Below are 12,571 nucleotides of genomic sequence, written 5' to 3'. Positions count from 1 at the left end.
CTATTAATGTTTTATTGATCAGGTATTGAATGGTTCATGCCTCATCCCTCATCTCACAACTAGAAACGGGTAGTATGACGTCGGACGTAACAGCGAAAGGCATATTATGCCGTCATAATAGATATCATAGAGCATTCGTGATGACAATGTATTAGATAATTAGAGAGTCGCATAAATGCCATAGCCCAGCTACCCTTCATCATCTGAATCCGTTTCTGGTTGTTGGTTAAAAAATTAACAAACTTGGGTCAAATAACTGAATTCATCTTGTATTTAGTCTTTTTGTGTTATTAATATTCAATAATAAATCCAATACAACGAAATGTATGGTTAGGGTTTTTTATTATAATAGGGCTTCCAATTTTCTACGTTTGGTTTACACAGTATGCGTATGTGTACTTACTGATCATGCGAATGGATCAACTTGTCAATTACCTTATTTGAAAACAAAAACAATGACAAAAGGGGTATAATATATATAATATATATATGTATATCTATATATAGATAAACTATGAGCTGCTAGTCGAAATAATAGTAAAATAATGCTCTTTTGAAAATTTGCGAAATTCGTGTTATAAGCAGTACCTTTTGCCAACAGTTTTTACAAGAGAGGTATAAATGGTTTCATTCAATTGATTAAAGCTTTGAAATTTGGTAGAAAAGTAGGTCGTATAATAATTAAGTACGCTGAATTGCCACATATCGAATTTGAATAACATTTAATGCATTTCATTGCAAAAATTTCCAGTCCATTTTTCATAACACTGGCAAACTATATAATGTTGATAACGTCCAGGTTTTTGAAGTGATAAATCAAATGTTTCAAAAAAATCCTCGTTTAATGTAGACATCGTCTTTGCTACCTCCTGAACGTCGAGATGGGTTCGTTCATTAAGATTATCTTTGTATCCAGGAAAATGTGACAATACACATCTTCCGTGATTATTACATCGCTCGTGACTGCATTTAGAAGCAGCATCCGAGATCAATTGTACAAAAGGTCCCAAAATAGATGAAATATAATTGCTTAAGTCCTGACATTCCTCAGCAGTATTGGCGATATCATATCCTCCCCAGATGACGACGCCAGAAGCTCCCAATAGTGAAGCAACTCCAATGGTGTCTCTAAGATCAAAAAGGTTCAAAAATTTGTTTGTATACGGGTACGCCACCGAATGATACAGAAATATTGGAATGCTTGTATCTTCTGGTCTGTTACTGTCTGCGCGAACTGCTTCAAGTACACGGTAGGCAACAAAGTACAAAGCCGTCAAGTTATGTTTAAACCATTTAGTCAGGTAGGCCGATGGATAGAGCGCTGTGCTCTCGTTAAAAAGCCATTTGAGGTTATCATCTTGATTTTTAGTGTAATTTGTACACCTTAAATCAATTTTGTGACCGTCACTATCATAATTGTAACAATCAGGATATAAATAGAAGCCCCACTTGGCTTTCGGCCGCAATTTCTTTGTCAATGTAAGAGTAAATTCCATGAGTGTTTTGGCACCAGATTCATATTCTAATTTAGCCTGAGAAATTATCTTCGATTGTTGCCAATCGGGATGTTCTGCTTTGACTTTTTGAATAGATTTGTCTCTGTAGATGTGCATATGCATATTATCATTGGAACATATTTGATCCCACAGAGGGAGCCAGCTTCTCCAGTCAATCACTGCTAAACCTTCAAAATCTAGATCCGGCAACACTCTGTAAACGTCCTTTATGACTTTATCCAAATGAGCGAATAACGGGACCTCTTGTGGAAGACCTCCATTTATGGGTTGTCCACTATCGTTAAAGTGTGGAAAGAGACCAAGGTCATTTTCGTAAAATATCGATATAACATTACCTTTCCAGCCATTTTTAGTGTTATGCCGAATGCCAAAATGGTCCAGGTAAAGCGAAATGCCATATTTTTCTTTGCATTTTTCACTTGCAACATCCCACGTAACACTAAATGGTTTGTTTGGCAGAGAAGGGCCAAGTATATTTGATTTGATTCCTACGCAGTGAATTTTCGAAAAGCTATCTGCAAACAATATTGCGAATATCCATTTGAAGCAGCGCATTGTCAATATAGTTCAAACGACGGGCTTTCATTTACAGACTTCTAAAAAAATATGTGCATAAATTGCATTTAGTTTTAAAATGCAACACAATAGTGCACCTTCTCTCGAAGGCAATAAATACGACTTACCGAGCTCCGGACTGAGTTTTTGAGCCAGATTGAATGATGGAATATTTTGGTTCACTCATTTAATATTTTACTCAGATATTTTTCAAGTATAAAAGGCCCAAGTATTCTTCTAGTATAACTTATATAATAACGTTTGAGTATTCATATAATATATATCTTTCATGTTAATATTATCAGGTAATTAATATGACACAGCAGCCATAGTTTCGCTACTGAAATCACTGGCTGCTTATTATACAAACCCTAACATGGGCTACAATACAACTTACAATGTTTACTCATTTCTCCTGTTATCATGACTTTGTGGCCATGAAATATATATATAATAATATTCAGTCATGAAAGGAATTAAACTTCTCGTGTCATCGCTGAATATAGTTATAAAGGTGAACGCAAATTGCAAGTTACATTTGAATTTGTTATGAGAAATTTTGTTTGAATATTTCAAGGCAGATGACACAAAACTTCAGCTTTGTTAGCTATCTTACTATTTCTCTGACCTTTTATTTTCATCTGACCCAGCATACATACATACATACATACATGCGTAACTTTCAGCTCTATCTATTGCTAGGTAGATGGTACTTGGCTAATACTATTTTCTCTCAAATCTAAACTGTCGATCGACTTCATTGAATCAGCAACCTATCAATAAAGTAAAAGCCATGTGGGTATTGATAAGTCGATACGGACCTGTGACGAATACATATGGTTGAAATTGAAAAGACTGCAATACAATGAAAGGAAGTAATTTTATTGAAAATAAAATATCTAAAACCCTCTGGAAAGTTATTTCCAAACGAAGTCATATTATGTATTATTTTCTGCCAAAATCGGGCATCGTTTAAAATCCAAATGCTCCCGCCTCTGATTTGTGTTACGTTAACATTAAGCGTGATTTGCTGATTGCAAAAAAAATGTGTGCAAATTCAAGAAGCGCACAGTCGTTACTTGGAAAATTGCATAGAAAAATACCTACACGTGGCCTGCCAAAATTATTTTTTGTGCTATGAGATATTGATAAAACGCATTGAATAGGTGTTTTATCTATAACGCATAGTTGACCAAAATATTTTTGGCTAGGTTGCTACAAACAACAAGGAAGATTAACCTGCATTCTGTGTCGAATAGCTCACAAAAGGCGATTGTCAACTAATTCGCCATAAAAGTCAGGTTACATTACTCATTTTGTAGATTTAATACTACTATATGCTTGCAAATTTTGTGCTCGCACGTCGTCAATTACTAAAATTATCTGAACAAGATCTAACGTGATATATAGGAAATTTACAATTCAGCCAATACGGATGTCTACAAATCATATATGAAAGAATCTATAGAAATTAGTGAGTATTCAGAGCGAAAAATTTACAACAGGAATACCAAACGCAATTTTTATCATCGGATCATGCTCAACCACTGAAGTAAAATGTTATATCAGTTTAAAACAGATACAATCACAGGCAAGCATGATAATAGTCAAAATAATCTAAACACCACATCCACAAGAATAAAAATGAAGGGCAAGTTTCAAAACTTTGAAAACTAAAAATAAAATTTGATAGGTTTTGAAAGTACGTTTATCAAAATATCTATGAAACAGTTTAGAAACACATTTCGCTGAAAACGTTATCCAGCATTCAAACCACGAAGGTTCGTTAACTTCCAAAAGTGGGCTTTCAATATTTAACTTGTTAAAACAGTGTTTTACACTTCTACAATATCTACATACCACGAAAACTATACAATTTAATTACTATAAAGTGTTTTAATCTCTAATACAAAACTAAAATTGAGAAAACATATATATATAAAATTTAACTGTATTTTCATTAACAGTTTGTCAGAAAGTCAATATGCAATGAATAATAAAAACTATGAAACGTGTTTATAATTAACTTATTTTGCCATTACAGGCCTAATTACATGTCGTAATGATTTTGTATTAACAATTTTTAATAATTCAAAAAAAGAAAGTCTAATAAAAAAAATAAAAATATGAAAAGCTCGGCGCTAAAAAACGCCGCGTCAGGTAAACAAGTATTATTCAAAGCATGGTATCTTATATAGTATACCGTGCCAAGTTTATTTATCAAAAATCCTTGATATAAATACCCATCTTCCGATTGTGTAAGATAAAAACTTATACGGAACCGATTGTTAGTGAGTAAGCGCGTGCGGGTAAGCGTTTTTCAAAAACTGATTCGTGGACCGAGATATCAAATTTTCATTCTACTAGAATTTCCGGATATCTCACCGGACAAAGATTTTTATTCATTATCAGCTTTGGAATTCTATCTAAAGTATTCTATCATTCTTGTGTTTCGAAATATTAATATGATTTTAGTCACAGTCTAAATGTAATCGTTTGTGATTGACAAATTCTCTTAATGATAGCATCAGACCATTTATACCAACAGAAGCTTGCTTCCGAGTACAGTTGGCAGCGATAATTTTGGATGTTCCGGTATGGGATGCCAGTAATTGGGAACAAAAGCATTTGGCAGTGCTCGGATGTCCGGACTATATTGACCGTAAAGTTGCGTTGGCACGCAATGAGATTTCTTGAGTCCTTCTGCGGTCATCGGTGCGAGAAAAGGCATTTCGGCGAAATAATAAAGAGGATAATACGGCAAAGAACTAATGTTAATTCTCGAGTCTACGGGTGGCGGAGAAATGTCTTCGCGTTTGGTGCATTTACGATTCAGAATGCTCTCAATTGTGAAACTTTTAGATGAATCATCTTTATTCGTCTGTGTTTCTTTTTTCTGTTCCGGTATTTTAGCAAATTGTGGATGTCCATTTGTATAAGCATGACACATACTCACAGCAAGTGGATGTTGTGTGCTTACTGGTACACATGGTGGTTGAACCTCATCTGTATCTGAATGGTGCAAGTATCCACCACTTCCGCTTCGTCGTGCAATGCGTTTTCTCCTTCTGCGAAAGACTCCTCCTGCAAATGTGTACTCGCTTGTCGGGTTGATGGTCCAGTAATTATCTTTTCCCCAAGGTCGTGATGGATCCCGCAAGATTTTCTTAAAGCATTCGTTTAATGACAAGTTGTGTCGTACTGAATTACGCCATCCTTTGTATGTTCCACGGAAGAAAGGGAATTTCTTCATCAGGTAGTCGTTAATTTCTGCCAGTGTTAGTTTTCCTAAACATATATATATATATATATGATCTTTATTTTTTTTTTCATTCCTACTTTCATAGTAATTCATATTTACCATCCTAATGCAACAATTATTACATGCAATTTTCTATTTTGATTTCGGATTTTTATATCTTAGAGAAGAAAAAAGTCGATAAGATGGCTTACTCATATATTGAACTACGACCTCCTCTCATCAGCTCATGTCGGTTTTGAGAATAATTATTCAGTTATTGACATGGGGTGCTTTGACTTCGAGTTATTTCAAAATTACAGAAATTGTTCCTTCACCATTTTAATTATGATATAACACAAATTTTACTACGAGGGATTAGGCACAAATCTTAACTTTACTGGAAAAAAAAACAAGTAATATAGAAAAAATGTAAAATATCAAAATTCATGGAAATCAGTCTTTTCAAATAGCTTCAGTTTAGAATTTTAATCAAACTGAATTTCTTCGACATTACTAATTACAGTACTCATATTTTGAGCATAATTTAGCAATGAGAACATCCAAACATCTAATCCAAATTTCAGAACGATTTGAGAAGGATCGAAATTTTGACATCTTCATAAATAATGTTCGAATGTAACCTCATAGATTCGAAAGGTAATTGACACTGCTGATCAAATTACTAAAACTTCTATAAATTTCCGCAGCACAAATATTAGCATTTTTTATCATAAAAAGATATTTCGTTTATGTTCCGATTCGTGAGAAGTTTCAAAGAATACAACCCGTGGAATGGTTCGATGTTTATTCATTCTGTCATCGTGAATATTCTTTATTATTTGCACGAGTACTGTTCAAACTTTAATTGCAGTTATAAATACCCAAATAAAACCACGAAAACAGACCATTCGCACGCGATATCAGTCTTTACTAAAAGAGTTTCACATAGTAAAAAAACAATACCAAAAGCTTTGTTGAATTCATATAAAAATCTATTGTGAAAAATCTATGAATGTGATTTATCCTAAAACGTAAAATATGGCTAGACGTTTGGTAAAATCAATAGCACGTGGATCGATTGTGGTCAGTCTTGAACAAATTTCAGAATGAGTGTGTAAATCTGCAACATTGACTGAAACATACACCGAAGTAGGCCATTGGTTATTCCGCCATAGGTTACTACCGAAATATATTTTTCTATAGCGTATGGTGATATCACTTTTTTTAAAGGTATACCTGTTTGAGAATCACGTATCGCCATTGCAATGAGAGCAATATAAGAATAAGGCGGTTTTGGCCGTCGATGATACGCACTTCCACTCTCTGGAATATTTTTTCTTTCTTCATTGTAAAAATCACCGTTCAAGTTCTGAAAAAACATGAATTTTTTTAAGTAACAAATGGGATAAATTTAACATTTAGGCATCTAATAAACATTTTGAGTCAAAAAGAAAACAGAATAAGTTATGGGTTGAAAGATCATTTGATTTATTTATTTCAGTTTAAAATATTTTAAAAAAAAATTTGACGCGATTTTATGACTGCTGTTTTGTTTTAAGTAAAATGTGTTCATTGCAGAATGCAAATGTCAATTTTTGGGGACGATACTATCAATCGATTCAAATGTGTTTTTCGTTTTACTCAAATCGTGAAAAAATTTGAACGTTTCTTCAAAATGGCGCAAGAATGAATTATCATCATTGCTCGACTGATCGTCATCCCACTTGATTGTGTTTTTAAATCCTGACTTACATAGAATGATAAATAAAGAGATCAGTTAACCAGGATTCACGGTTTTATTTTATACTTTCGTTTCTAAAAATCAATATTTAAACTCATCGTACGGTTTTACGCTTGACAATAGAATCCATTTGCGTTGTCAAGGTAACGTCTTTTGTTAAGGGCTCTCTTCAGTCGTCCATGGGTATGTTGTTTTTCTACGCTTAGCAAAGCATGGGATAGTGATGAGTCACGCTATTTAAACTTTGATTATGCCAATTCTACGTCTGGCCAGGCAATAATTATATCAGTAAACTGAAATGGTTATGAATGCATGGACAAATATCTTTCGACGTTCCCTTCCATATAAACATAAACAGTTATTCGCCAAACTGTCTAGGAATAGAATAACAGATCGCGTGACAATAATTAGCGTCAGAGTTTTATTGACATTTCAAATCTCTAATATTGGTAATTTTTTCCCGGTTATAACGCACCACTATATATTACGCAATAAGCGAAAAAATTGGGGGATATACATTCACATTTATAACACGCGATTACGTGAACCCCATCTGGTATTCTTTCCGCGTCGCCCCCGCATAGCAGCACAAATTAAATTCTACAAGTAGTCCGTTATCAAAATTGGGAGAATTGGAAGTTTTGTTATTCCGATATCGATATTATACAAGCTTTTTAGTTCCATATTTTAAGCGGAATTTACGTTGAATGGCTTAGATTATCTCGATTTTCACGGTTTCTATTCAACGTTGTTGCAAAAATCCTTCAATGTTTACAATTTGCCTAGTGCATATTTCAAACGTTTTAAAGTTTCAACGCTTCAGAGTTAAAATAGTAAACACCAATAAAATAATGTTTACTTTGAAAATAGCTGTAAGAGACATCAAACACCGTTCCCATCTTGTCGCATAAAACCGACCTTGATCTTGAAGCAAATTTTTGACCTCATGGACGCAGTGACGCACACAGACGGCAACGTGGCGTCTCTTACAACACCCTGTTTTTATTGTCGATTCAAAGGATTTTTTATTCGCTTCCATATCGGCTTCAACGTAAACAACATATCCAACATAACAGATAGTTTCGAATTTTTGATAAACCACAAAATAGGAAAATATTATCAATTAGATTTTCTTTACTATGGTAAATATAGCGATGGTAAATTGAGTGGCCAATTATGATTATAAAAATAGGATAAAATAAAATTTTATTAAATTGAAATAAAGTATCAAATTTCGTGTAATAATATAGCGTCAAGTGTGAGTATTCCATGTTCCCTAACAGCCTTTTTAATCTCACATTATCTCGCGTACAAATATATTTCATTACATTGATCTTTTCACGGTACAATAACTACATAATGAAATAAAACAAATTATCGAGAAGAATTTTAAATGTTCCAATGACATATTTTTTACCATTTCAGTGTTTCTATAACAGTGGACCAAAAATAATAGTATATTGACATGTTTATAAATACATATTCAAGGTAAATTTATTGCGATGGGGGTGTAGCATTTTAATACTTTATTTTTGTTAATATCATGTCCGTGTTGATTATGAACAATAATTATACTGACGTATAAAATTACACAGAAGCCAATGATTTTTTGTATTTATTTCCTGTTATTGCGAGAAAAAAATATACGAAGGTGAAACCAAACTATTTTTAGAATTTAGTAATATTATGTATAGAAGTTATTAATTAATATTTATTCTAAAGAATTTATATCAAAGAAAAGATTGAACAACGCCTTTTATCTTCACACAAACAATTTCTGCGTGGCAAACACTCCAACGCCTTTATACTAATATTGAAGTCATTCATCGAGGAAAGATGGAAAAACCCCTTGTCACGCGAGTTACTTTTTTAATTCCACAAAAATTCGATGGCAGTCAATTCCCAATCTCAGCGGTTTGGCATAAACATTGCACTCATTTTAAACGAAATGTAACCGAAAATAGTATTTTAGACAATAATAAAAAACACTGCCAGGCGTGGCATGCATATTCAAAGTGGATGTATATATCGAGAGTTCCAAGACAATGGGCGAATGTTGAAATTTCGAAAGTGCTAATCAAAAAATAAATTGCGTCTACTTTGAAGCAAAATATTTAACGAAGTATTTCAATAAAAAGTTACAAGAATTTAAAACCCAAAATTGTATTTTTACTCATTTACTCAAGGCAGCATTTTCATGTTTTGTCGTTTTAGCATAAAGCCCTCAATATAAGTCTTTTATATAGCGCAGCATTTTTGCTAATTCGTTCATTTTATATCAGAAAAAGTATGGCTGTTTTAGCGAGATAAAGTTGCTTCATTGTGTGCCATAATTTGGTCAGAGTTGCATGATATCAATTGTTATTTATATGAGAACCTCTTCACAAAGCGACGAGTACCGACATGGCTTTATCAACTATTTCACAATTCTTTACATAAGCGTGACCAGAATAGTTGTGTATTTTAATACTAAAATCATAAATGATGCAGCTCAAAGTTATAAATAACAGTAATCATCAAGTCAAAACCAAAGACGTCGAAGAAAAACAAACCCTGCTAAAACGCTTAAAAACAGTGAAAACCCGTCTAAAAACACTAGAAACCCTGCTTAAACGCCATGCTTTACTATAACACAAGTATAGTTGTAGTGCGAGGATTTACGATACACAATATTCCGCTATATTGATAGGAACTTTGTTTTGCTAACCAACAAAGATGTGGTATATTTTGGGAATTAGAAGTTCAAACGGACCTCCAGAATTATGTGCACCAAGATGGCGCACAAAAAGAACATAGTATGTGTACCCAGGTTAGGATTCAGGTTGTGCGCCATCTTGGTGCACATACTTCGGGAGCGCCGTTCAAACTATGAAGAAAACTAGTGATGTTTTGTCCTTTACTAACCTTATCTTGCTCTTCAGTTGTCTTGTTAAGTTCAATAGATGGAACCGGAGAATCCCGAAAAACTTCATCATTATCATCTGTAACATTAATAATTTCATCTTCACTACTTACACTGCGACTATCTGACGCAGAAGACGTTGAATTACAACGAAAATATTCTTGACGAAGTGGAATATTTCCACATCTAGAATTAACAAGCATCATGTTATGAGCTTGTGTCGGCATTCCCTGAACTTGAAAGGTCGTCATGTTCGTTGAAAATTTTATAAGATGTGAAGTTTCAAACTGTAGAATAAATTGAGCTCCGACTTCTGAAATAAAATATTTTGTTATATATATTGCGTATTGCACAAAGATGGAAATATATTCTGCCATTAGCCGCATTATTCTAGGCAAAATGAAAACGCTAAAAATCATGAATTCATATATATATATATATAATACATCTGAAGTTTAAATATATTTTAGCAACCAAATATGCCTAAAATTTGAGATTACAATTGGAAATCCTAAAAACACGAGTTTAGAGATAAATACCACATTAGGTGTGAGGCATTTGAAACATGTTAATTAATATGTTTTTAATTGATACTAATTGAAATGTAAAAATATAATTAAAATATGAAGAAGATACTTACGAATCTTTTGAAATGATTTATTCGCGAACGCCACCCGACTCCTCAGTGCTGGAAGTCTTAGTCTAGAATTACAATCTGAGAAAAAGAAAATCTATTTTAAACTATTCCAAGTTCCTTTTACCTGTCTAGTGTTTTGACATCGGTTTTACTCAAACACAAAAAGAAAATACCACGAACAACCAACCAAATAGCATGTGTGTGCGAGAGCGATTTTAACGAGAGGGTTTACCCTGCCTTTCAAAAACCTGGGCTGCGTCAATTCTTTTTGTATTGTAGATTTAGTATTATTAAGGCGCTTTTGATTTTTCTCTGCACTCCCGTACTATTCAAGTGGCCTATAACAAAAGGTTCCACTCTATTAACGTTTGGTCGTGCCTCGCCCTTCAATTTCAATCGTCATGGCTTTCCACTCGTATACTCCATACAAAAAGGAAACACTCTCTGAAGGACCGTACCGCACATTCACCTCCCCTTGAATCACCCTAGTTTGTTTTCTTATGTCGTTTCGGAGCTGACAACGAATCGTTTCTTATATACTCAAATTCTATAAACCATACTTCCAAAAGATATTTTACGTTGTTATTCTCTCCGTAAATCTTCTGTTTGATTTTCGTGAAATCGTTTAGTTTGATACCAATCGTTGATTTTATAGCGAGCGTGACGGTTTTAATATATTTGCTCAATGTATATAATAGAATATTATGATACGATTTCTAAATCGAAAAACTGTTCAAGTTAAAATTCTGAAGGTATAGGTTCCAAAAAATCAAGAGCACGAACACTTTGAATACATATATGTTACATACATATAAGTTTAACGAGTGAAAAACATAATCAATTATTTACATATATTCAATTCCACACTCCTTTCAATAAATGCGATTCACGCGTCGCCCAACGAAAGTACTCCACGTTGCTGAAATAGTGATTATTGGACACTAAATGGACCTATGGATCGTTTTGTTATTAAGTTGTTCTTGTTGTTAGTATTTTTTTTTTTTTGCTATGAAAAATCGCTTTTCTCCTTAGTCACCGGATAAATTGCTTCGAAATTTTCAGTGGTTAAAGATTGTTGTTCCCAAATTTCGTATGGATCCTTTGAGATCCGATATTTCATCCAAAATTTCGCTATCTTATTTTTATTCACGGGAACATCGTTTCATTCCTTCGGGCTCTACGTTTATGATTTTGCTACTGAGCAGACACATTTCCGTATGAGTCGCGTAGGCCACCGCTAATGCGATTAGTTATTGAACTTTCGTGTCCATAAATTTCACCTTTGCTCTCTTGAATCAATAAAGATTTATTTTACTAATGTATCTGCTAGGGTAGGTGTCGATATAAATATGTAAATTTTGCTAGTTTTAAAAAAAAGTTGGTTTACTGTATATCGGAGGGTTTTCAGAGAAATTTTCTCAAAGCAAGGTCACAATAAAGTAGTTTGATCTCTGAGTGAAGCTACGGGCGACCACTAGAGCCAACAGCTACTGAGACTATGAAGAATTATTGTGAAGATTTGCGTGATAGTAGATGCCGACTGACGCGACACTTATAGCAGTTCGCGTCAATACAAAGCAGCTATGAGGTAGTAAATTGCACATAAATGAAGTTTTTGGGCTTTGGGCATCATATTTTGTTTTGTCTGGTAGGTGCACTGACACTAAACAGTTGAGAGCCTCACAGCCAACCGAGTTCAACGACTGAAAACTCTTTTAGCTTGTCAAGTGCCGAGAGATCAGAGAAATACAGTCCATTAGGTATCTGCAAAATATGCACAGCGACGCATCATTTTGTAGACGGGAAAAAGTTTGCAGTTCAGACCCCCAATCAAATTAAATATTCTTCTTAAAATTGGTCTCTAGACTTAGTACGTCCCAGAAGCACCAGCACAAATATTACAGCAATAGGACAAATATCGTCAATGACGGTAATAAGATCCAACTTTCTTTTATTGATGCTTCCAAACCGCCGACGT

At 33.9% G+C, this 12,571-nt stretch overlaps 2 protein-coding genes across 2 annotated transcripts; both read right to left on the bottom strand.

Annotated features, from left to right (window-relative positions):
* Positions 1–463: 463 nt before the first annotated feature.
* LOC120341020 (hyaluronidase-like) lies at positions 464–2,095 on the bottom strand. Its single transcript, XM_039409437.2, has one exon. The coding sequence runs from the start codon at positions 2,070–2,072 to the stop codon at positions 723–725; it is 1,350 nt and encodes a 449-aa protein (XP_039265371.2). The 5' UTR covers positions 2,073–2,095; the 3' UTR covers positions 464–722.
* Positions 2,096–2,933: 838 nt separating this feature from the next.
* Positions 2,934–10,749, bottom strand: LOC120340854 (forkhead box protein Q1-like). The gene is made up of 4 exons (XM_039409240.2): positions 10,597–10,749; positions 9,959–10,269; positions 6,550–6,682; positions 2,934–5,360 (listed from the first exon to the last, which is right to left on the bottom strand). The coding sequence occupies exons 2-4, from the start codon at positions 10,205–10,207 to the stop codon at positions 4,609–4,611; spliced, it is 1,134 nt and encodes a 377-aa protein (XP_039265174.2). The 5' UTR covers positions 10,208–10,269; positions 10,597–10,749; the 3' UTR covers positions 2,934–4,608.
* Between the last annotated feature and the right edge of the window lie 1,822 nt (positions 10,750–12,571).

This window comes from Styela clava, chromosome 14 (assembly GCF_964204865.1).
Source record: "Styela clava chromosome 14, kaStyClav1.hap1.2, whole genome shotgun sequence".
Classification (NCBI taxonomy): domain Eukaryota; kingdom Metazoa; phylum Chordata; class Ascidiacea; order Stolidobranchia; family Styelidae; genus Styela; species Styela clava.
The sequence above is the reverse complement of the archived record's forward strand: the minus strand, read 5'-3'. Positions and strand labels throughout refer to the sequence as shown.

What these genes read in the sequence shown, in the direction of transcription:
- LOC120341020 (XM_039409437.2), bottom strand. Translation starts at nt 2,072, where the DNA reads ATGCGCTGCTTCAAATGGATATTCGCAATATTGTTTGCAGATAGCTTT.
- LOC120340854 (XM_039409240.2), bottom strand. Translation starts at nt 10,207, where the DNA reads ATGACGACCTTTCAAGTTCAGGGAATGCCGACACAAGCTCATAACATG. An exon ending in CAACTGAAGAGCAAGATAAG is followed by an intron (nt 6,683 to 9,958) that starts GTTAGTAAAGGA and finishes ATGTTTTTTCAG; the next exon opens with AACTTGAACGGTGATTTTTA. An exon ending in GATACGTGATTCTCAAACAG is followed by an intron (nt 5,361 to 6,549) that starts GTATACCTTTAA and finishes ATATATGTTTAG; the next exon opens with GAAAACTAACACTGGCAGAA.